Source organism: Astyanax mexicanus, chromosome 22 (assembly GCF_023375975.1).
Source record: "Astyanax mexicanus isolate ESR-SI-001 chromosome 22, AstMex3_surface, whole genome shotgun sequence".
Taxonomy (NCBI): Eukaryota; Metazoa; Chordata; class Actinopteri; order Characiformes; family Acestrorhamphidae; genus Astyanax; species Astyanax mexicanus.
Window position 1 is genome coordinate 29006704 of NC_064429.1, and position 26125 is coordinate 29032828.

The 26125-nt window shown below is 37.8% G+C and overlaps 1 protein-coding gene across 2 annotated transcripts; it reads left to right on the plus strand.

Annotated features, from left to right (window-relative positions):
- Positions 1–1491: 1491 nt before the first annotated feature.
- Positions 1492–26119, plus strand: man1b1b (mannosidase, alpha, class 1B, member 1b). 2 transcript variants are annotated; one of them, XM_007230481.4, is made up of 14 exons: positions 1492–1873; positions 3462–3614; positions 3827–3935; positions 4034–4131; positions 4327–4457; positions 5386–5486; positions 7050–7229; positions 9422–9570; positions 9856–10044; positions 11883–12073; positions 14031–14151; positions 14370–14564; positions 16161–16292; positions 19406–26119. In XM_007230481.4, exons 2-14 carry the CDS (start codon positions 3519–3521, stop codon positions 19610–19612), a joined length of 1899 nt encoding a protein of 632 aa, XP_007230543.3. In that variant the 5' UTR covers positions 1492–1873; positions 3462–3518; the 3' UTR covers positions 19613–26119. The 2 variants fall into 2 exon arrangements, with proteins under 2 accessions (XP_007230543.3, XP_007230544.3); XM_007230482.4 differs by having other exon boundaries at positions 7053–7229.
- Positions 26120–26125: the final 6 nt, after the last annotated feature.

Sequence of the window (26125 nt, forward strand, 5' to 3'; positions counted from 1 at the left end):
TTACCTTTCTTTTAGAAAAATCTCCGTATATCCAGATCTGTTTTAAAATCAGCTGAAGCTGCTGCGTCCCGATCCCGCTGCTAAATCTCACAGCGAGGGGGCGGGGCTTCCCCAACAGCAAACTGCCTCTGCTCCGCGCGCCGCAAAACCAGCAAGCTGATTGGCTGTTTCTACTGAGAGGCGTGACTTAATACCTGAACCGGCTCCGTGATTGGTCCGGTCTGTCTCCTCATTAATAGTACAGCTGACCTGAGCGAAATCCACCTGTTTCTAATATTGGGTGGGACATGTCCCACCCATCCCCCCCGGTTCCTACGCCTATGATCCTACAATGTTGAAAATTGTAAAATAATGAAAAAAGACAGAATTTAACTTTTGATTGGTACTGTCATTTGTCATAATTTAATAAAATATTTATTAATAATCTACAATGTAGAACATTTAAAAATAATGAAAAAACAGAGAATTTAACTTTTGACTTGTACTGTATTTAATACATCGCCCCCTAGTGTCAAAATCAAGTTTCTTGAATAAATAAAATGTTAATGACTTTATTATTAATCTACAATGTAGAACATTTTTTAAAAATGAAAAAAAAAAAACACACAGAATTTACAGGTACTGTATTTAATAAATCATCCCCTCAGTGTCAAAATCAGTTTTCTCAATTTAACAGGCCAGGATTTTTGTTTTTTTGTTTCTATTCAAGCATTAAATAAAAAAGCTTTTATGTCTGAAAAGAAAAATTACTGTAAAGCATAACTGTAATTGTAATAGAAAATATATATATATATATATATATAGTAAATAAGTAAATCTGCTAATGTCAAAATATAATGATTATAATTATAAAATTGGCTCTTTCCTGAACTTCATTTTAAAATCAATATTTTCCTGGATATAAATCAAACAGTTTATGTCCTCTAAACCTTTAGTTTCATTATGTTGGTCTAGTTTTTAACGTTTATTTTAAAACCTGCGGAATTTGCGTTGATTCCTGTTACTGATCTGGTATTATTACGTGGAGTAGAGAGAAAACAGACAGCTTTCCTAAGTGTCCTGTAGGACATTTCGAAGCCCTCAATTTTTTAGAATGTAAATAAGTTATTTTACTGCTGGAAAAAAGGGTTTTGTATCACCTACACCTGTAGCCAGTATATGGGACAAATCATGTTATGGAGTTAATAAAATGTTTCCCTAATATAAAAATGATGTCCCTTAATTTTGTTTGTTTTATTAATATGATTTCCCCAGCCTCACTATAGTGTCCCCTCTAAACTAAGGTACAGATTAAAATATTTAGATCTCTAAATATATATTTTTCCATCTTTCAACCTGATTTTTACTGTATCTGGGTCCCCCATCATTATCAGTGTTTACCGGGTTCAGCCAATCACAGAGCGGATCGTTATTATGGACCTGAAGCGTGGTTTCTGATTGGACCGGGAGAAGGCGCCTCACGGGAAACCAGAGCCAAACCACCCGCTACTACAGCAGCTTCCCCCCGCACAGCACCCAGCGACCAGCCGCCTGCGAGTAACCCGCGGAGCGGAGAGACAGAGAGCAGAGTCCCCGGGTTTAGAGGCAGTTTTTAAGCCACGTCTGCGATTAAACAGTAGAAAACTGCAGAGCTGGAGAGTTTCAGAACTGAGCAGCTTTAGGAGGCTTTTCTCCAGTTGTAAAATGTACTCACCGTGAGCGCGGTGTGGATTTCCCCGGCGGTGGAGTCATGAGTCTCGGCTCGTTTCTGGTGGCTGTTCGCTCTCAGCGGAGGAGGCCTGCGCCATGCCTCGGACTTGCGTAAAATCCTGAGCCGGACGAAGCGCCGCTCAAAGCGGCTCTTGTTGCTGTGGAGCTGCGCCGACACAGAGAGGTAAAAAAATGGTTGCATTAATTTTCGTATTTTAAAGCTGTAGTTTATGTACATATTTGACAAAAATAATAAGTTAAACCACTGTGTTATGTAGCTTAGTCAAAACTACTGTCAGTATTGGTTTAGCTAACGCTAGCTGACGTTAGTTTTAACGTTATAACTAACCTGGCGTTAGCAGTTTAGCTGCATTTGTCATGTTTATTTCTGTGTGAAAGCGCGTTAATGAAGCAAAGAAAATTCATATTTTAGCTGGTTTTGAGTGTTTTTGTGTTGTTTTTAGTGGACGTTTCTGAGCAACAGTTTTCAGTAAAGCAGGAAACACTGCTGCTGTTATCACTGCTGAATCCCTGATGGAACACAGGTCACCGAGTGTTCAATCCCTTACTGTATGATCTTTGTTTTTCTATGTAACGTTATTTTATAGTGTTTTATGATTTTTAATGGGTTTAGTTTAGTTTAGATTCCATAAAATATAATTAGACAGAAATTAAGTAATTCCCCCTGTTTAATAAGGTGTTAACTGAGTTTAATAAATGATCAACCTAGTTTCTTACAGCGTTTCTCAAGTTTTCTTTTAATACATTGGCACCCTTTTACAAGTGCTCCACCATGTAACAAGTCGTTCCACCTGCCATTAAATAAGTCGTTCCCATAGGCCCATGTAACAAGTCGTTCCACCCACTAGGTAACAAGACGTTCTACACGCCAGGTAACAATTTGTTCCCTTGGCCCATGTAACAAGTCTTTTCCCCGGACCGGTGTAACAAGTTGTTTCCCTGGGCCTGTTTAATAGGACTTTCCCACCTCCAGTTTAACAGGTTGTCCCCTGGCCAATGTAACAAGACGTTCTACCCGCCATGTAACAATTTGTTACCCTGGCACATGTGTAACAATTTGTTCCCCCGGGCCTGTATAAGAAGCCGTTCCCTCCTTCCCCGGTGTAACCAGGTAACAAGTTGTTCCCCTGGCCCATGTAACAAGCAGTTCCACACGCCAGGTAAAAATTTGTTCCCCTCGCCCGTGTAACAAGCAGTTCCACACGCCAGGTACAAATTTGTTCCCTTGGCCCATGTAACAAATCGTTCCCCCGGGCCCCCCATGGTGTAAGAAGCTGTTCCCCCACCCCTCACAAGTCTTTCCCTCAGTTCAATAAATATTTTTTTCTTAGTTCAATAAATCATCTCCTTACTTCATTAACTCTTCCCCTGTTTTATATGTCATTACCTCAGTTTATCTAAAGCTTTCTTTTTAAACTAAAGCATTTATTAAATTAAGGGAACAATTTATTAAGTTTCTCTTATTAATTATTTATTTTTAATGATTATACCCATACACTTTTTAAGAGCTCCACTCAAACAAGTACTTCTGTAAGCTAGGCTTTTGTCCAGCCTGTGCTAATTGCTTCTAGAGCACATCTGCCACAACATAATCATTGCATTGTTATTCGAAGTCCAGAGATGTGGGCTGCCCAATTGTACAAGTAGCCACTGTACACGTAAAACAAGCTCTACTGGCTCCACAGTGTTGTATGGAGGGATACATGCTCAGAGTTTTAACAGTTACTGTCCTCATTCTGCTTTGCTTCCAGCCCAGTGTGTCATCATAGCAGTGTCTCTGTTTTCTCCCTGTGGTGAGAGATTGAGACATGCAACCGCCGTCAAGAAGGGATTTTGTCTCTCTGACTGTAACTGACAGCGGAGGCTACACAAATGGCAAGCAGCGCAGGCAGTCTTGCTGGCGGGTGAGATTATGTTTCAGCCTTCGCTCTCTTTGTAATGATTGAGCTGTCAAAACAAGCATGAATTAGATCTATCAGATTTGGTTGTGTTGTGCTATTAAAGAGATGTCCAATGGCTTTATAATTTATTGGGTTGATTAATTTGGTTTGTTAAATTAAAACCGTTCTTGCTAAAACTGTCCTGGTTTTTCCCCTTTTCTCCTAATGCTTTACAGAAATGGAAGCAGTTATCCCGCCTGCAGCGCAGTCTTATCCTGTTCGTTCTGGCTCTGCTGCTGATTGGCGGAATCGCCACATATCCTCGTCTCTCAGCACATTCGGGAGGTAGGCACATCTTTATTAAGCTTAAGTGTGAACTGCTAGATATGTATGGGTCTATTTCAGTGCACGGCTGCAGTATTTCCAGCTCTCTGCTCTTTCAGACACAGCAGTGGAGGGGAATGGCAGTGAAGGGAAGCAGCCGTTTGTTGTTGATATGAAGAATCAGGCCAGGCTTGCTCTTCATGAGCCACCTTCAGAGGTTAGTGTGACCCACTTACTTACTACGTCCAACTGTTGAGAGATGCATCCTGCTTCCTCCTTCATACACACACATCTACATACTCACACACACTCCCTTTATGACCTTGTTTTAGGATTAAAACGTGTGCTTTCTCAGATGAAAGCAGCACATTGACCTTGTCCTAACTACTTACGCCTGCTTTTCTTGGAGCAGAGAAAAATCTCCCGTAAGCGAGGGCCACCTGTCCTGCAGAATCGTGTGCAGAGTAAAGGAAATGGATCCGAGCCTCAGGGAGCTGAGCTGAAGATTGTGCAGGAAGAGGATGGGACCAAGAAGCTCATCAGGTGGGTTTGCTCAGATAGTCTTCTACAGTGTATCAATTAGTGAGTCACAGGTGATCAAACAATAAGTTTGTTTTAGCCATCTTTAGGCAAGCTGTTAGTGTGGCTTTGCTATCGTAACGACGGGAAAAGTACACCTTGCACGATTTAAAATGTGCAAAAGGCATGTACTACTTCTCTTAATTAAACATGGGTGTTTTTTTTGGGCGTAACATGCAATAAACCAATCAGCATGTAATTTGCTATTCCCTTTAAGAGCCAGGTGTGCTCGATTGTATTCAGTCAGTGGTGCATTTGTGTTTTCTGTTGCCAAGATAGCAATACACCAAAAATTTAAGTGAACACATCTAATTTTCAGACCATCACGCATCAACTTAATTCAGCACAGATATATTCACAAGTTCTGTTGCTATTTAAATGACGCAGACACAAGGTGTGAATATAGACTGTTAGTGCGGTGTAAGTTAGAGGAGTTAGCACTTTCAAACCAATTCTAGAAAGCTGAGACTGGCTTTTATCACTCACTAAACAAGAAGAAGATAAATGACTGGGTGTTGTGCTAAAATCTGACACTTTTTTTTTACATGCACCCACATCATGCAGCAGGATGGGTACAAATGCTTATGCTTGAAACGTCTATATCTACTGTAACTGTAGATGGACCCTTATTTATAAACAAAAAAAACAAAAAAAATGTTTGGCAGGCAGGCAGAATTTAGCACAGCACATGAAAATACAACTTGCAGAACTGACAACTTTCTACAGACCAATCATTATAAATTATTGAGAGACACAGCACACGATACACACAGTACACAATGTAACAGGCATTTACTACTGCTTTATTACAAATAATACATATTGAATTGTGAAAACTGTGTGTATTGTTACCAGCTGTTTACTTTCATATGCTTTCTTTCTTTGATCACAGTTGGCGTGGGGCTGTTATTGAAGCAGAGCAGGGCACAGACCCTAACGCCAAGGAGAAAGAGAAGGCAGCTGAGCCTGAGGATCCTTCAGCTGTACAGCAGGGTTGGTTGTTGTGATATTGATTTGCTTTACACATGTACACTGTACACCGTCATGCCAGAACTCATGAGATAGGATGTAAATTTATCATGAATCATTACAGCAAGGGATGACTTGGGAACACTCTCACACTTCTGTTGGTTGTGAGGAATTCCAGGCATTACCACCACTGTGGACAGCACAGTGCTTGGCGTCGTCTGGCTAGAATTGTCAGTGCGAAACCGAAAAGCAGCTTGTGCAGAAATTGTATCCACATTTAACGGAATGCTCGTAAGCCTTCACAGAGCCTGGCAAAAGTCATGGCACACAATACTAGTTCCTGTCCCATGACTTTTGGCATATCTGTGTACTTACACTAATGGCACCAGTCATTAGTTGGGATCTCAAATACTAATTGCCCCACAAAAACAGGTGGATTATAAGCCACACAAAACATTGGTAGCCCTCAATTACAATTGAGGAAATATTTGTCTCTTGTATGTGTGTGTTCGCATTGTTGCGAGTGGGCATGGCTGGTTAGCATGCTAACAAGCACCCCTTTAAACTATCCACAACTTTTTTTTTTTCAATGCTTAATTTTTCTTCAAAAAGCCTGTTTTTGTGCAAAACTGCATCATATAAAATGGGAAACGCAGAAACAGTGGTTGTAATACATTCTGTTGTGTTCAGAACCTCCATACTGAGGGTACGACTTAAGTATGGTATCAAAGTATCAAAAGTTCGGTCCTCTGTGTCTGTGATTGATCTGAAGAATTTGTTTCACTAATTGGTGTTGAATGTCACTTACTTACTGCGTCATTAGCCCTATCCGGACGGGATTCGTTTCTCAGGGGGTCCTGGGGTAATTTTCTCTTTTATGGGGGGTCTTCTGTGATTTTATTCCCGACCAGTTCGACCATGTATGTGTTTTTCTCCGACGTTTTCTGAGAAAATTACTGGCTGAATTATCTACTGTTTTTAAATGCTGAACTCGGTGGTCCTCCAGTAATTTTATTCCCTTCCGGACTCACATCTCTTGAGTTTAATCACCTCATGTTTAATAAAATATCTATTTGTCCACTGCCACGCACCGTAATTACACTTTCGGCACGCGTTTCCATAGAGATCCTTGTAAACACAACAGCGAGTGGAAATGGAGGAGCTACTGAACGCGATGTCACGTGATCGAGAAAGACAAAAAAACTCACTGTTCCTCCTGTTTTTTCAACTGCAGTCCAAATGCAAGAGTTTTATCACTGAGTAGAAGTGTGAAACTAATCCTGTCCGAATATGGCTCTTATCATTTGCGTGAAGTCACTGCTACAAACCACACCCTCCCGTAAGAGATAAATGATAGTCTGTCGCTCTGTCGCCTGCGAGTGTGAATGCAGGATTAATATGTTCAGTAGAATGTCATTTAAAGACATGGTGATCTTACTCAAAACCTCTACAGCAGACCATGAGATTAAAGTGTTTACAATTGCTTTAATGTCAATTACAAGTCTGAAAAAGTGCTGAGTGTTTGCTTCCATCAGAGATGCAGTGTTTTGGACCTATATTTCCTCATTAATATTTCTCTTTCTCCAGCAGAGAGCAGACTGGAAGCAGTGAGGGAAGCTTTCAGACATGCCTGGAAGGGCTACAAAGACTTCGCCTGGGGCCATGATGAGCTTAAACCCGTTTCCAAATCACACTCAGAGTGGTTTGGGCTGGGTCTGACTCTCGTCGATGCTCTGGATACAATGTGGATCTTGGGTCTGAAGGAAGGTAGGTAAACGTACAGTCCCAGTCAAAAGTTTGGACACACCTCTTCTCGTTCTCATTTTTACATTGTAAATGTAATATTGAAGACTATATTAAAGTTATACAGGAACACATGAGAAATCATTATTGTAACAAAAAAGTTAAAAGAAATCTAAAGTACAAAATATATTCTGGTTAGTTTAAGTATCACATTTATCTTTGAGGACAGATCTGCACACTGTTGGTATTTTAATCTCCGTGTCTTTATGAGGGAGTGTCACCTGGAATAGTTTTCTCAGCGTCTTGAAGGAAGGAGTTCCTGGAGGTGCTGAACAATAGTTGCTGCTTTTCCTTCACGCTGTGAAGCTCCAGCTCATCCCAATTAAATCACCTCAAATCACCGTCTCAGTTCATCAGGTTTAGATCAGGGGATTAATGTGGAGAACAAACACTTTTCAATTGTTTTCATGTCTTTAATATTATTCTACAATGTAGAAAATACATTAAATAAAGAAATAACCAAAAACATTGAATGAGCAGCTGTGTCCAAACTTATGACTGGTACTGTATTTACTTCAGGAGTGCAATTCTAGTTAAACATTTACATTTAAATTAAAGTTTACTCAGAGAAAGGCAGACAGTTATTTGGTAAAGAAACACAAGCTAAGACTGTTATCTCAGCTAATGTTACTATGCTAGGCCTGTACAGCTCAACATAGTCTGTTTTCCTGTTAAGAGGTAGTGGACTGATAACAAGTGTGATAACGACAATGTGATGCTGGACACTTTTTTTTTTTAAACTTTATTTTTATTTTTGTTTTTGAGTAGAACAACAAAACAAACTGAGGCCATGGGGAGACAGCAGCAGGGGCACAGAATACCATACGTCTCTAGATACACCATTAGTTACACACCGGGCAGGGGAAGTGCATTGGGGGGGAGAGAAAAGAGGAAATAAAGTAAAATACATCAATAATTAAATATTGCACACAGGCTGTTCATTCTTCATTTGTGGATAGATGGGATGCATATTTAGTCCACTTATACCAGTACCTCATTCCTTTTTCTTTCTGTAATCTTAAAGAAAATGTCATCATTTTCATTCGGTATAGGTAATTAACAGTCTCTATAAAGAGGTCCATGTTGGGGGGGCTTCTTTTCAGCCAGCACTTTGTAATTGCCTTTTTCCCGATGCTGGACACTTTTTATTTAATATAATTTTTGCAAATATTACTGTAAAGTACCGTATTTTTCACACTACCTGATTATAAGGGACACTAATAATAAACATATTTTTATATATAGGGCACACCAGATTATAGGGCGCGTTTATACAACACAAATATAGAAAAGTGGTGTCTGCATGTTTTCCTTTTAATTCAGCCGGTCTTACTGCTTGGTGGTGAGACCTGTAAAGCTAAGCAAAGTTAACAAAACAGTTTTTTTGAATTTTTGAAAGGAAAAAAAAAATCTGACAAGTCAAACAAGCACTGAATATTAATCTACATTTAATCTTCTCTCATGAAAACTGTTTACTTAGGTGAGTAAATGGCTTCAGTTTATTAGCTGTAAGTTTAGATTTCCAGATTTCTACTAAAGCTGGAGCCTTAGCGGCTAAATGCTCGCAATAATGCTAATGCTGCTCCAGCAGTGCTAGCCGGGGTTAGCGGCAAGCTACAGGCTGATAATATTCACCTCTGAACGGCCAATGAGTTAGCGCTTAGTGCCGATAGCGGCTAATGCTGATATTGCTGGAGAAACTTCACTGAAACTCCTGTATTACAGGCGCGCTAATGATTTTTGGGAAAATTAAAGTATTTTTAGTGCGCCTTATAGTGTGAAAAATATGGTAAAATTAAACTTGCTGCTTGGTGGTGGCTCCAAACACCTGACATCCGTTGCCTAAATAATCCTGATGTTAAAGGAAGCGTTAACTAATAAATTAGTTTCATTTCAGTCTTCTTTCTTCTACGTTTTTTTTGCCAAATAATTTATTTTCTGGAAAATTCTGTGCATTTCTCATTTTATCGCCCTTTTATATTAATTTGAATGCCAGCTAAGGGCAAGATTAACTTAATTTAAAGCCTCTAAAGTGCAACATTACAGGAAAGGGTTGTCATTTATTATTATTTTTTAAGCTGCATGCTTTCGATTCTCCTGACATGCCCACTACCCTGCATGACTGACAGCGGCTGCTGTGTTGTTTATATTGCTAGAGTTCCAGGAAGCCAGAGAGTGGGTGGATAAAGAGCTCTCCTTTAACAAGAACGTGGACGTGAATCTGTTCGAGAGCACCATTCGCATCCTGGGTGGCCTGCTCAGCACTTACCATCTGACCGGTGATGTACTGTTCCTGGAGAAAGCTGTGAGTGTGTGTTGTTTCTCTGAAAGAGTGAGGTAGCTCTCGATGCTTTACAGCCTCCTCCACTCCTTCTGCTCTTACTACAGTCATTCCCTGCACATGTTTCACTCTTAGTCAAGTGTCAGCTTTAAAAAAAGGGAAAAATAAAAGCCGCTGATGCTCTTCAAAGCCGCTCATCGTAGGCGGCTCTATTTTAGGCGACAATATGCTGATGTTAGAGTCCAACAGCCTCCTACTGCTGCTGATGTCGGATTGATGTTCGATTTTGTTTTGTGTTTGATTCTGCAGAAAGATATTGGTTCCAGGCTCATGCCGGCCTTCAGCACCCCTTCCAAAATCCCGTATTCGGACGTGAACATCGGCAAAGGCACGGCCCACCCCCCACGCTGGACCTCCGACAGCACTGTGGCTGAAGTCACCAGCATCCAGCTGGAGTTCCGTGAACTCGGCCGCCTCACTGGAGACCCTAAATATCAGGTACATGGATACAGGCTGTGCGTGTGTGTGATATCATGCTGTCTTTTAATAATAGTAGATGATTAATCCTTTAAGCCTTATAAGGGTCCATATGTTGGTCCATATTTAAATCCTTCATAATAATCTCATAATCTGTGTGTAGTCTTGCTTATATACACACTCAGATTCATTTCATGCTAATTATGTTATTATACTATATTATAATGTATAGTAGTTACTAGGGGTGGGCGATATGGCTCTAAAATAATATCACGATATTTCAGGGTATTTTTGCGATAACGATACACTTGGCGATATAGGAAAACTAAAATAATTCATTCATTTCAGGAATATAGTATAATAGTATAACAGTAATAACAGTATAATCATAATGTGGCAAAATAAATAAGATAGCATAAAATAATATAATGCAGCAAATAATATTGCAGAATATTTAGTGCATGCATATAAACTGCAAACTACAACAATTATACAATAAATACACCTAAAGCTTCACAGTAAATAATAGACTACTTTTAAGACAGAACAGCCCTATTATCACAATAGGGATTTTTAATATCATGATATTTCTGTGTCACGATATATTATATACGATATATAATATTGCCCACCCCTAGTAGTTACTAGGAAGCCTGTAGACATTCTGTAAATCAGTATTTATTTGGTCACATTATTATCTATCTATGAAGTCACAGTAGGGTGTGCCATATTACGGCTGGGTGATATATTTTTTTAACAAGTTCTTAAGAAATACTGATATATTTTCATAGGAGACCATATTGGTCACGTCAATATAGACTGTGCTGCGTTTCAATTAGCTCGGATAGTTTCTCTTCTTCCAGTGTCTCTGCACAGCAATTAGCAAGAATTAGCCTCTGTGCTAATTGGCCATAAATCAGCGTTTTATAAAGCAATGTGACAGTGCAAATGGCCACAAACACATTCACAACTCACGACATTAGGGACTTATCGCTGCTAGTGTGAACACAGCATGCGCATTCTCAATGCTTTTGTGCAACAGATTCTATAGTGAACTCGTGGAGTAACAATGTAACAATACACTTTTTTTGATAAATCAGTGATCAGTGATTCTTACTACATGTATTTTACCTATTAGGTAATAATTAAATTGTTTTGCTAACTGTTTTAGCAGGTCTCGCTGCTGGGTGGTGGTGGGGGGTAGCTAACTAAGTTAAGTAAAGCTAAGCTAAGTAAGCAAAACTGTAATAAATAAGACTTTCTTTTAAAGTCAATCCACACAGATTTATCTCCTGAAAACCGTTCATTTGGGGAAGTGAAGTGCTTTTTTTTTATTTACAATAAGCTTAGATTCCTGAATTTCTGCAGCACTAAGGCTGAAGCATTAGCATTAGCGGCTAATGCCACCCATTAGATCTACACTGAGATACCCTGAGTGCTTACATAGCTCGAACAATGGAAGCGCTAGCCAGATAGCGGCTAACGCTAATGCTGCTCCAGCAGTGCTAGACGGGGTTAGCAGCGGGCTACAGGCCGATAATACGGACCTCTGAATGGGGAAATGGATACTAGTGGTTAATGCTAATGCTACTCCAGCCCCGGTGCTGGAGAACTAAAGTGAAGTGGCTTTACTACTTCTTAATACCTGACTGATAGAATTCAAACATAGGGTGCAGTGGATTATTAGGCACACTGACGATTTTTGGGAATATTAAAGGATTTTAGTTGTGCCTAATAGTGTGACCAAAATACAGTAATATAAACCTTAATCAGTCTCCAGTCTTATCTGCCAAGCTTGAATAAAACCCAGGTGGCGTTTTCCTTCCCTTCAATCTTTATTCTTTATTCTATCTTCTTAGGCTGCAGTGATGGAGGTGATGAGACAGGTGCACAAGCTGGAGGGCAAGCAGGACGGTCTTGTGCCCATGTTCATCAACACTAACAGCGGGCAGTTCACACACCTGGGTATCTACACTCTGGGTGCCAGAGCCGACAGCTACTACGAGTATCTGCTCAAACAGTGGATCCAAGGAGGCAAGAAGGAAACTGAGTGAGTCAGTTCTGTCTGTCTGTGCCTGTCTGTGTTTCTGTCTGTCTGTGTGCTGTTTAGTTGTTTTATGTAAGAGTGTGTCGCCTGTCCCCTCTGCACTGTTCCCTAAGCGTGAACCACTGCTGTCTCACAGCAGGTAACATCAATCTGGATTATGTAGCTCGCTGACACAGACGACAGCTTTCATTCGCTCGCTTCTGTTTGATCTGCTCAGCACTTACCTAACTCTCGACTGCGCTCTCCGTCTGATTAAACCGACATCACGCTGCCTCTTTCCCTCCTTTTCTTCCCTCCTTGACAAGTGTGTGTGTCTGTGTGGACTTAAAATATTCATAGGCTGTCGAGTGATATTGGTTTTTATCTCCAGGGGCAGAGCGTGTTTTAAAAGCAAGACCATTAAACATTTATTCACAGTAACAGAGAGCCATTTGAACAGCTTTGGCGCCCCGCTAAGGCTTTCTGATTTAGCCCGTGGCGTGGCCCCTACAGTATAAGAATCTGGCAGCATTGTGTGGATATTAAAGTCAGGGAATAATAGCCGAACAATGATTCTTACAGACATTTCCAGTCTGAATGGTTCTGGCTGTGGCTGAGTACACAAAGCAAACAGTCTTAAACGGCCCCAGGGGGCTCTGCTGCTGTAGATAAATAGTTAAAACACCACTGAACTCCAGTATATTTGAAGTTTGTAGAAGATTTTTTTTTTGTGTGTGTTTTAGTTTTTGTGTTCTTGCTTACTCAATTTACTTTTCTTGCCATTTTCTTTTAGTCCCTTTTTTTCTTTTTTTTTCCTCATTTATTCAGTCTCATGTACTGTTGCAGTTCCTCCGCTTTCTCTCCTGTATGTCTCTTGTGCTCTTTTGCTGTCTTTTTTTTTTTTTTCAACTGCGCTGTCGAATGTGGGTAGTAATGCCTACTTGATCATACAGGTGCATCTCAAAAAATTTGAATATAATTGAGAAGATACTAATTTAGTATTTAGTTTAGTAATTCATTTCAAAATGTGAAACTCATGTATTATAAAGATGAGTATATTATATAGCGTTTATTTCTTTCATTGATGATTATGGCTTACAGCCAATGAAAATCCAAAAATCAGTGTCTCAGAAAATTAGAATATTATTTAAGACCAATTGGTACTTTTGGCAGTATTGTGGGCAGTGTGACAAGTCCTGCTGAAAAATGAAATCCGCATCTCCATAAAAGCATGAAGTGCTGTAAGATTTTGCGGGAAAACGTTCTGCACTGACTTTGGACTTAATATACTGTAACACAGTAGATCAACACCAGCAGATGACATGTCTCTCCAAACCATCACTGATTGGTGGAAACTTCACACTAGGCCTCAAGCAGTTTGGGCTGTGTGTTTCTCCACTCTTCCTCCAGACTCTGCTCCCTTGATTTACAAATGAAATGTAAAATTTACTGATGATCAGTGATGGTTTGTAGAGACATGTCTGTCATCTGCTGGTGTTGGTCCACTGTGTTATATTAAGTCCAAAGTCAGTAGAGATGTAGAGATAGAGATGCTGATTTCATTTTCCAGCAGGACTTGGTACACTGCCAAAAGTACAAATTGGTCTTATATAATATTCAAAATTTCTGAAACTCTAATTTTTTAGTTTTTATTAGCTGTAAGCCATAATCATCACCAAAAATAAAATAAATAATCGCCTAAAATAGATCACTCTGTGTGTAATACGTCTATATAATATATGAGTTTCACATTTTGAACTGAATTACTGAAATAAAGTACTTTTTTAATGATATTTTATTTATTTTAACATACACCTGTATTTGTGTAGCAGCAAACAATGGGGAAAAAATGTCACAACTAGAAATCTGGGTTAAAATCAGGGTTTAAAGTATTATAGTGTAATTTCAGCTTCAGACTTATATTCCTTGCCTTTTTGCAGCAGGTTCTAGTGTGTTAAGGCTGTTCTCTGTCTTTTTGTAGGTTGTTGGAGGACTATCTGCAGGCTGTAGAGGGGGTTAAGAAGAACCTGCTGAAGAAGTCTTCACCCCTTGGCCTTACGTTTGTGGGAGAGCTGTCTCACGGACATTTCAGCCCCAAGATGGTATGTAACATTACCCAAAAGCCTGAATAAAGAATGGAAATCATGTGGCTTTTATAGGGTTCTAAATTTCAACACCCCTCTGATCTATATTTGTATTAGACTCTGATCACCTGTTGTTCAGAAACTAAATAGTTGTACAGAAATTAGTAAACAGAGGATTAAAAAGGAAGATCTCAGATGCTGCTATAAATACTCTGCGTTTCTGAATTTTCCCTCAGGACCACTTAGTTTGTTTCCTGCCCGGCACGCTGGCCCTGGGGGCACACCACGGCCTCGATGCCGAGCACATGGAGCTGGCAAAACAGCTGATGGAGACCTGCTACCAGATGTACGCCCAGATGGAGACTGGCCTGGCTCCAGAGATCGCACACTTCAACATGCAGACAGGCAGCGCACAGGATGTAGACGTTAAAGTGAGTGTGGAAGCCTGAGTGCATTTACTTTCATGAGTCATATATTTTTTAAAAGCTGTCCACAGAAAATCCGGAATTACTTTCCTCCTGGGATGTAATGCTTACAAAATGCAATCAAATGTCACACTGAAAGAAAGAAGCCTGTTTAAATTTAAAGTTCAGCAGTTGATGATTACAAGAAAAAAGAGGTGTTTGGGGGGTAAATGCAGTGTTTGACTTTGTTTGTTACTTGTTTGTACAGACATCGTAAAGCAGGGGTGTCCAAACCTTTTTTGTTTGGGCCAGAAGGAGAAATATATGTGCAGTCACAGGCCACAGATTCTGTAATAAAACAAATAATGAAATATACTACTTATATTAAAACATTTCCTTGAATTACTATCATTTACACATCATTTTACTTGAGTTACTATCTTTATCTATCTTGGACAGCGGCAACTGATTCCTGATAAATTATACATACACACTTCCCTCGGTACTCAGATAAAAAATAGTAATTTTCCCAACATGCCTGAAATTTTCTGCATTTCCTGTCCATTGTTCGTTTCTTTGGAGTTTTTAGACTCTTTGGCCCGTTTTCCGCACTACAACTGCACATTATTGCCGCTTTTAGACTCTTTGGCCCGTTTGCCATGCTACAACTGCGCATTCTCTGCGCTTTTAGACTCTTTGGCCCGTTTGCCATGCTACAACTGCGCATTCTCTGCGCTTTTAGACTCTTTGGCCCGTTTGCCGTGCTACAGCTGCGCATTCTTGCCGGTTTTAGACTCTTTTGCCCGTTTTCCGTGCTACAACTGCACATTCGTTCCGCATATAGACTCTTTGTCCGTTTTTCACCTAGCATTCAAACTTTGAATCTCATGTTATAAAAACCTGCGGACCAACTTTCATTTTATTTCTAAAATACCTAGCGGGCCACTCCAAAAAAGGAAACGGGTTGTAGTTTGGACACCCCTGCCATAAAGAATGTCCTCTGTAAAACATGGTGGTGGTAGTATTATCAAGGTTTGGGCCTTTCTTGCTGCATCTGGGTCATTAACGGAACAATGAATTCTGAAATATACCAGCAAATCTTGAAATAAAATTTCAGGACATCGACCCAAAGCACACTAGTCATTCGACCAAATAATGGACAAAAAGAAGAATACCCAAAGGTTGATGTTTTGCAATGGCCAAGTCAAAGTCCTTACCTCATAAACCTACCAGTAAAATAGAGCTGAAGCTGATTAATTCAGAGGAATGGGCTGAATTTATCTACAATTACCGGAAATGTTTCGTTGCAATGGTCGCTACACTGAAAGCAGGTTTATTTTTTTTTTATGTTTTTTTTTTTTTTGCAACTCACAGATATGTAATATTAAATTATTTTCTTCAGTAACTATGGCAGCAAGTCTAATGTCTTTGTCTCATGGTTTGATTTAGATCTCCTTATCTACATTCTGCTGAAATAAATCTGTAGAAATATGGAAAATTTTAACGGTTTCACAAACTTTCAAGCACCACTGTATTTACCCAACCCTGAGCGCTGTTTGGATTTGAGACTGTTGATGATCATTGAATGGTCTGGGGTGAAACAATGCGGTCTTGTGTCCACAGCTTGCAGACAGACACAACCTCTTACGACCTGAGACTGTGGAAAGCCTTTTCTACCTGTACCGCTTCACCAAGGACAAGAGGTACCAGAACTGGGGATGGGAAATCCTTCAGAGCTTCAACAAATACACAAGGGTGAGTAGAACATCAGCAAGATGGCTGATGCTATATTTTATATATTGTAGCACCAAGCTCTCATTGTACAGTAACAGTTGCAATATTTAGAGTAACAGTTGCAACGCCCTGCCTATAAGCATAAAAGACAATCTTACTACCAAGAAAAGAACGTAAAAGACCTTTTTGAAAAAAACGCACCAGGGAAGATCTTAAAGTTTTTATCGCATATCAAATTCAAACACCTTATTTAATACATATGTAGCGAAATATATTTCCCTTATTGTGCTAGAACCTTTGAACAACTTTGCTCTGTCTGGACAAGAATAAAATAACTAAATAAGAGACCACTTAAAATTTAAATTAAAATTAAAAACCTCTGGAATATAATCAAGAGGAAGATGAATGATCACAAGCCATCAAACCAAACTGAACTGCTTGAATTTTTGCACAAGGAGTGGCATAAAGTTATCCAAAAGCAGTGTGTAAGACTGGTGGACGAGAACATGCCAAGATGCATAAAAACTGTGATTATTCCACCAAATATTGATTTCTGAAATCTTAAAACTTTATGAATATGAACTTTTCTTTGCATTGTTTGAGGTCTGAAAGCTCTGCATCATTTTTTCTGCAAATAATACATGCTCTAAATGACAATATTATTATTTGGAATTTAGGAGAAATGTTGTCTGTAGTTTATAGAATTAAACAACAATGTTTATTTTACTCAAACATAAACCTATAAATAGCAAAATCAGAGAAACTGATTCAGAAACTGAAGTGGTCTCTTATTATTATTTTTTTAATTTGTATAAAAAGCAAGTGTATGCCACAAATAGCCAAATATGCGCTGACGTGGCAATAAAACCCCAATAACCAACCAACCAACAGGTGCAACAGCGAAATTTACAGTAACAGCAAAATAGTGGCGATATATATTGATATTAAGTTAGCCAAGCTGTATGTGTGCATTTCAGTAGGGTTTTCTAGAAACATCTTTAAATTTAGGGAAAATATTTTAATGATTCAGTGATTATTCCAGTTGCAAAAAAGGTCTAACACAAATCCAAGAATTAAAGCAGTATTTACCAATAGACTTTTATTTTCTTTCCTTCTTCAGAAGGAAATGAATTATTATGCATATTGTCATTAAATACTCCAATAACTCTAAGCCTACTTTGTGATAGTGACACATCTTAATTGATTGATTTTATTCAGCTAAGTGTGGTGTAGTGTTACTCTGGATTGACGCTTGGTCTGGCTCCATGTTTTATTTTATCACACAGTAGATTAGATATTCTCCTGCCAATCACACATTCAGGCTCCTCTTCCACGCTGGCTGTAAGCCAGAGCGCTGAGCTGTGTATGAGCCAGGCGTAGGTGTCGTTGGCTTGAGTGCGCTCTAAATGTCTCTAATGGTTTGCTGCTTGGCTTCTCTCATTTCACTAGCTTTACATAAACACTGAGCTGCTCAGTTTGAGACACTGATTTCAGTTTGCCTTGACTTTCCTTGTGCTGAATATCGATTTGCACTTGCTTTGGATATTTTTGGCTATTTTATCTTTGTTTTGTCCTCTGATTCTGACTTTGAGAGGGAGATTTGGCACTAAAATAGTATAATATTTTTTATTGTATTTTTGTGATAACAATAAGCTTAGTAATGTGAAAAAACACTGACATTTTTTTATTAATTCCAAGAACATACTTCTTTGTGGAGATTTTATCAGATTGCGATATTTGGTTTTGATTATCGATTGATTGTTGATATTAAATTAATAGTTTACTTGTAAAGATTGGTGGCAGGCAAAGGTGTGACTGGTATTCCCATTCATTACTCTGTAGGTAGAAGTATAGATACTGGGGTTTAAAATACTTCTGTATCAACTCAAGCTTTTTATTATTTAAGTAAAAGTGTAAAAGTACAGGTTTCAAAACTACTTAAAGTCTAAAAGTAAAAGTAATGCAAGGTGAAAAATACAAGCCCATAAGAACAAAAGCTTAGGCTGCACCACAGAGTCCTATAGTGCACTATATGGTATATGTTTATATTTCTCTACCACAATCAGATTCACTCTATCTGGATGAAGAGATTTATCTGGATAGGGGTTTTATTGAATAAAGAGAAGCCAGAATGAAAACAAGGAGTAAAAAATAGGCTATTTTTAAAATGTAAGGAGTAGAGTTGTGTGAAAATAATAATTACTTCAGCAAAGTATAGATAACATTAGGGGTGGGCAATATGTCCCCAAAGTAATATCACGATATTTCATGCTTTTTTTTCACGATAACGATACTGGCGATATACGACAACATTTTTTTCAAAAATACGCTACTGCAACAAAATAAATTTATTTGTATTATTGCATACGATATGATATGGCACTTCCCTAACTGAGATATTAAAACATGCAATAATTTTTATCAGATTTGTAACAGAAGTCAATGATCCAGAATTTCATGATACTAGTAGTATATAATTTGAAAAGGAGAACCGTGTGAATTTTTTAATTAATTAATTTATTTATACTAAAACTAGCAAAAAGTAGTACCCTGATTCAATAATATCGCCAACGTTTTTGAATATCGTGAACGATATTATACTCTGAAATATCGAGCCATATCAACCACCCCTAATTATTACATCAGGGTACTTTTTTTGTTTGTTTGTTTTTTTTTTTGTTTTTTTTTTTGCTGTTTTTAGCAAAAGAAAAAAAATCACAATGTTTTCATTTCCCATTATAGATCTTCTAGAGACAGATTATATCTGTCCAGTATCATTTATTTTACTTTAATCCTGGATATATGGAGATATTTGGAGTGCAGCATTATTATTATGACATTCTGGATCATTTACGTCAGTTACAAATCTGATAAAATGATTGTATTTTTTAATATTGATAAAATTAAATTTTAATTTTGTTGCAGTAGTGTATTTGTGATTTATTTATTTCTTTTTTTTAATTCAGTGTTTTGTCATATCGACAAGATTATTGTTATCAACGAAAATATCATGAAATATTGTGATATTATTTTGGAGCCATATTGCCCACCCCTAATATATATATAAATTGTGTATGATACAATACGACACACCCTTAATTCTGACATTCCCCTCCCCCTTTTGCCCCCTTCAGGTCGAGACAGGTGGTTATACCTCCATCAATAATGTGCGGGACCCGAAAAATCCCAGTCCTCGAGACAAGATGGAGAGCTTCTTCCTGGGCGAGACGCTGAAGTACTTCTACCTGCTGTTTTCAGACGACCCGAACCTGGTCAGCTTGGATAAATACGTCTTTAATACTGAAGCTCATGCTCTGCCCATATGGCCACAGGCTGAGTAGGGGCCACAGGCCATACATATGGACTTACAAGCACATTTTACAAAAATACACATATTTACAAAACATATCTACGCATATATACACACTTCTCTCAGGGCCTTACACAAGGATCTCTCAATCCCTTTGATATCTAAACTGCCATGCTTCTCTTTTCAACTCTGGGAACAAGACTATTTTCATAATTTCATACTTTCATAATTGGAGTTCATTTGTTTCATGGAGATGATTGTTTTAGCCTTATAGTGACTAGTACCTAGAGGTAGCGTTTAAAGTGTCTGTGAATAGAGAGAGTGGTGATGATGATGGTTCTGTGCTTATTTTAATGTTCTTTTTATCCTCATATCTCATGTTTGCATCACAAGTCATTGTCGTCTTCATCATCAGTTGTAGATCATGAATTCAGCTTCGGGTCCTGGATTTTGGAAGTAGTATCTGTAGTTATTTGAACTTCATATGTATAAGAACTGATTAGCCACCGTAGCTAGGTATAAATCATGATCCATTTAGTTCTGGGATTATTAGCATACTCATAAATGATCTTAAACAATCCTAAATGAAGATATATTAGAGGTGCAAATTTGGTCACATATCTCTAAGATGCATTGTCATCTGGGCACTAAATCCACATTCAGAGTTGGTCATGGTCCGTTGTGCATATGACCACGTTTCACAAGTAGAATATCGTCGCTGGCCAATGAAAAACACTTATCTCCAAAACAGCAACTTTACAGAAAACTTGTAAACTTTCAATGGAAGGCAATGTAAAAAGAGTTTATGTCAGGTCATTTTAAAGAGTTTCTATTGGTCCGTTCATCAAGAAATTGTTGCACAGTGTAAGAGACAGTTTCTCTGTTCAAATTATGTAGTAAACTAAAAATTGACAAAAATAGAGAAGTGTTTTTCATTGGACAGCGACGATATGTTGTTGTTATTCCTTTTTAATGTGTTTTGGGCAGGAGAACCGAAAAACAGTCATCACAAGAAATGTTCCTTTAGTGATCAATGAATGAGCCAAGCATTGCTCTGGTTCCTCCCCTTCGATTTTAACATCTCTAAACATAGATTCTTTACAGCATAGTCCAGAGTCTGAACAGCTTGTTATAATATGTTAATACCAGGAGTCATTGGTGCCTAAATGTTCAAGAATTTGAAAACACCTACTTAGGACAATTTGAGTAATGAAAAAAGTGCCAACTATCTTCTCTCTTATTTTAGATCTATGGGGTCAGTTGACATATAAACCAAATGAATGGAGATCACTCTCTTGAGCAATCCAATCATTGACATTCATATTGTTTTGGAAAACTTCAATGAAAAATGCACTTGATTGGTAGTAAAATATAACACTGAGTACGAGCTTTTGTTAAATAGCCCACTTCTGTTTGCCCTCAGTACTTTGAAATGCAACACTTTCAAACAGATCTCCCAACATGCTTATAATGCTGGTGATAAAGGCATGGAGCTCCCCATGCAAATAAATTAGCTATTTTTACACCATTAAAGGAGAACTCTGGTGTTAAATGGACTTTTGGTGTAGTAAAACATGATTAAGGAACTTATTTTTGTTAAAAAGCCCACCTCCGCTCTCCCACAGCTTTCTGAGATCCAGTAATTTTACGCTTTTTGCTCAGCACTCTGTACAACCGCCATATTGGGGCATATTTTGCCCCAATAAATCGCTTTTTACACCGTTATCCAAGCTCAAACTAGCTCCACATCTCATTAGCAGAATACGAAGAGCTCCTACATTTAAAATAAGGCATTAATAACTTAAAAAGCGCTCAAGAAATGTATTAAAATACACTGTTTACAATCTCTAAGCGCCGCCATCTTTGTACTGATAATGTCATAGACATCTATACATAGACCTTGCATAGCCTGCCTCCCGGTGCCCATTGCATTTTTTTTTTACACTGAGCAATTGACAATTTTTACCCGATTTTCACACGGTTTGGTTTGTTACAAACCCAAGAGATGTAGTAATGATACAGGATGCTGTCACACATTACAAATACGTACTTTCATGCTGAAATACTTTGTATTACGCTCTTTAACATTTAAAATGAGGCATTAATAACTAGGGGTGGGCAATATTATATCGTATACAATATATCGTGACACAGAAATATCATGATATTAAAAATCCATATCGTGATAATAGGGCTGTTCTGTCTTAAAAGTAGTCTATTATTTACTGTGAAGCTTTAAGTGTATTTATTGTATAATTGTTTTAGTTTGCAGTTGATATGCATGCACTAAATATTCTGCAATATTATTTGCTGCCTTATATTATTTTATGCTATATTATTTATTTTGCCACATTATGATTATTCTGTTATACTATTATACTATATTCCTGAAATTAATGAATTATTTTAGTTTTCCTATATCGCCAAGTATATCGTTATCGCAAAAATACCCTGAAATATCGTGATATTATTTTAGAGCCATATCGCCCACCCCTATTAATAACTTTAAAACTGCACGAGGAGCTTATTAAAAACCACAGCTTACAACCTGTAGCGTAATCTAATCTCAGAACGCCGCCATCTTTTACCTATACCTTAAGATGGTGGCGCCCAGAGAGCATAGGTTACGCTACGAGTTGTAAACTGTGTTTTTTAATCAGCTTATTGTGCAGTTTTAAAGTTATTAATGCCTCGTTTTAAATGTCGGGGCTCTCCGGATTCTACAGATGAGCTGTGAAGCTACTTTGAGGCCAGATAACGGTTTAAAAAGCCATTTATCTGCAGGGACAAAATATGCCCCATATCATCCATTTTAAAGCATGTTTGGAAAAACTGTAAAAAAAAAATAAAAAAAAAGACTGGATCTTGAAAAGCTGTGGGAGAGCAAAGGTGGGCTATTCATCAAAGGTAAGTACTCTTAATCGTATTTTACTACACCAAAAGTCAATTACAATTACATCGAAGTTCTCCGATGACAAAATCCAGGACCCAAAATAAATAAATAAATAAATAAAACAAAAAGCTGATTTCCCTGCTCATACAGATCTAACAGTCCTGACAATTAACAGGTTCAGAGTTCAGGCATGTGTGTTTGAGGTGGGGAAAGCCAATAAACTCCAGGATGTAGCCCTCCAGGACCAGAATTGCCCTCCGCATGCCTTAAAAAAAGGGTCCATAGCTAAATACCTCTTCTCTACACAGACTCCGATACAGTTTCACTAATGCTGGACCTTCTTCTGAATAAGAACAACCACCAGTGAATACTCTGAGCTCTGAGCTTTATTATGAGGAACACTTCTAACCATCTCCAGTAGAACTGTGCTAACTGTGCTAGCTAGTCACAGAGGAACCAGCCGGCAGTCAGCTGCTGTGACGTGACGTGATTATAGCCTAAGCCACAGACAGCACTGTAGAGGAAGAGGAGGAGCAGCAGGAGGAAGAGGAGACAGGCAGGTATTACGCTGCCGCTCAGACGTCCTCCTTAATAAGCTGTGTTTGTTTTGGTGCCGTCTTGCTCAACTTAAGAGGAGTGCTCACATCCTGTTTCAAACTGTGAAGCTTTTTGTACAAGCGTTTAATTCTCCTCTCCTTTATTCAAAGGAGCAGTGCGTTTATGTACTACTGTGTTCTTGTTTTTTTTTTTGTTTTAAATTTAAAACAAAAGCTTACTTTATTTTAATTGTTTTGTGGTTTATATCAAATCTTTATCTTTATCTGGTTTTATGGATTTATGTTTGTGTTGTTATTGTGTTTTTGTTTTGTTTTTTCTCCTTGGCTTTAATTTCTGTAGATAATCTTAGAATTCTCTTAAAATGAAGGTATATAGTTGTTGTTTTATGTTGATCCTTGGAAACCTTTTATTATCTAAGAGGCCACTGCCATTTCTGTATATAGGGAAATTTAAGTTTTTTTTTCTTTTTATTGTTTAGTTGGTTTAGATTCAATTCTTATTTTATATTTTTCCCCCCCTAAAGATACACTATGTTTAGACTATTAGTTGTGCAGTCCGCAGATTAATATATATGTATATTTTTTCTTTTTGAGAGAGATTCTATTTAAAAAGAGATTAAAAAGCACAATATCACATTTGAGCTCTTTATTTACTGTACTGTGCAGAAGTTTAAAAGGCACCTTATCACATCATTATTTCTAGTGTTCTTATCTGATCTGGACCAAAAAATCATTCACAAATATAGGGAAAAATGAATGTAGAGTATCAGTATTTAGTAGGAATTCACTGTAATTAAAACTTTTGACCAAAGACCAAATACAGAACACATTTTTTCTTTTTGCTATTTTGTCGTAGATTTTCTTTATTGCATTAATTTATTACAAATTAAATAACCTCAAATTATTTTGTCTTGCTTGTCAAAGAGAACACATTACAAAACCACTGGGAGCTTTTAAATATTTTTTTGAAATGCAGAGCAGATATACCAACAAAACATTTGCCCAAAATAAATGAGGTTCTCTCACGTTAAATAATAATTCAATATTGTGGTTGCCAAATATTCCAGAAAAGAGCACAGTACTGTATATACTGTATATCTCAAAGTGAGTAAAGCTAACATGTTACATATCAGAGGAACTTCATGTTTTAATTGTATTTTATTTTATTTCTTGTAAAACTAACAGCAAATGATTTGTGATTTGCCTTGTTAAAACATCTAAAAGATGATGTTGGGCTAAGTACCTACATTTCTTGACTACAGCTTGATCAATTAGGCTGATCATGTTCAGACTGGCAGTATAAATCTGATTTTTGTCATATCTAGCTTGGATCTAGACCGATTGTCGGGAGTGTGAACAGAAAGGGACCATAAGCAATTTTTTTTTTTTTTGGTCGTTTTTGTTTTTTTGGAAATTGGATCTTAATGTGATTTAGAATGTAGTTTATACAGTGGTTATATTGGTTTTGATGCAAAAGAACATGTTGAAATCTAATCTGAAGTGACTCATCTGATGTTTTGCTCGAAGTGGCTCAGATCTGATTTTTTCATGGTTGTGTGAACGTGCCAAATCTGATTTTTTTTTCAATCGGATTTAAGTCACTTTCATATGTGGTCCTAAATCGGATACATGTCTCATCCGTGGACATGTGACATGAATGTGAACAGTCAAATCGGAATTCATTCATCTTTTTGCTTTTACGCTTTTATGCATGCGCTACGTGCTTCTCTCTTGTACCCAACAACTCATCTCTTGGTGCAGCTGTGCAGCTATAGCTGCAAAAACAGCAAAAGCAAACCACCTGTCCTTTTTTCACCTCCTCAACCCGAGCTTCAGTACTTCAGACCAGCTGTTTACTGTTTCTCCACTCCAGCAAAAGATACTCCACATATGAGCTGCTAACAAACACATCCATTTCCCTTTATAAAGATACGAGTCGTCTCTCTAATATGACATTTTTTTGGTGGTGGTGAAAAAGGGAGACGACGTTTATACAGGTATCAATGTGCGCATGTGAGACGGCGTTTCAGGGACAGATTTGTTCACATTACACACAGATACAGATCACTTACATTTGTGAATGTGAACCGTCAGGATAGCCAAATCCAATCTGAGCAAAAATCTGATTTGAGCAATGTGGCTTGTAATGTGAATGCAGCCTAAATAGATCTGATTTGAGAAATAAATCCGATTTGTCTGCAGTCTGAACACAGCATTAGATTGTTGGTTAAGTTACACATTAAATGAATGATACTAAATCTTTTTTTTTGTCGAATCTGAAAATCTGTAAAAGGCTTGTGTGTGTATTCAAACTAACACTCAGAGCCAACAAGGGCTGAAAAAAATATATTTCCCACCATTATCCTTTTTATCTGTATGTGTTTCATGTGTTTTGTCATTCTCGTGCCTTTTTAAATCCTTACTGAGCAATGATTGATAATGAAATGTTCTCTATTTTGTGTGCTGAGAATCGTATTTGTATGGAAATGTCTCTAATGCTCTATTTTAACCATCTATGAATAAGTCTGTGTTTACAGATTTCTTGTAGATAATGAGAAACACTTTTATGATTATTTATAATGAGATAATGTATGAGGATTGTGTTAAATAACTTAACATGCCATATCTATCTGATCAATCAAAACCAATCAAAATATAATAGAGAAGTGTTCATAGAAAACACATGTTCACGTTTTGATATTAAATTAAGGGCTTTTCATGTGCTATTTTTCCAGTCGTGTGTGTGTGTGTACACACAGTTCTTAAATCACTGTTTTCTCTAAATGGATATTTACATAATTCATAATCATTAATTCATTGACCAAAGACATACTGCTCTTCAAAGCTTGCAGTGGGATTCTTTTGAAAAAAACTTCATAGCAGCTATTTAATCAGTGAAGCTTATTGCTAATTAAACAGTGAATAAATAAGTGCCCAAGCTATCAATCGATGTGGGAATCGTGTCGAGCTTGATTTGGTGGTTGTGCGACTGTGAGGTTTATGTAGTTGGAACTTGTGGAAGTGTGTAATCGACAGGCTTGTACAAAGGAAGACCTTTTTTTTTGTCAATAAACACCTGTTTCTGAAATCTGTA

Excerpts from the sequence above, each read along its gene's own strand:
- man1b1b (XM_007230481.4), top strand. The coding sequence starts at position 3,519 with ATGCAACCGCCGTCAAGAAGGGATTTTGTCTCTCTGACTGTAACTGAC. Across the intron at positions 7,230-9,421 it reads GATCTTGGGTCTGAAGGAAG|AGTTCCAGGAAGCCAGAGAG; the intron begins GTAGGTAAACGT and ends TTATATTGCTAG. Across the intron at positions 16,293-19,405 it reads GCTTCAACAAATACACAAGG|GTCGAGACAGGTGGTTATAC; the intron begins GTGAGTAGAACA and ends TGCCCCCTTCAG.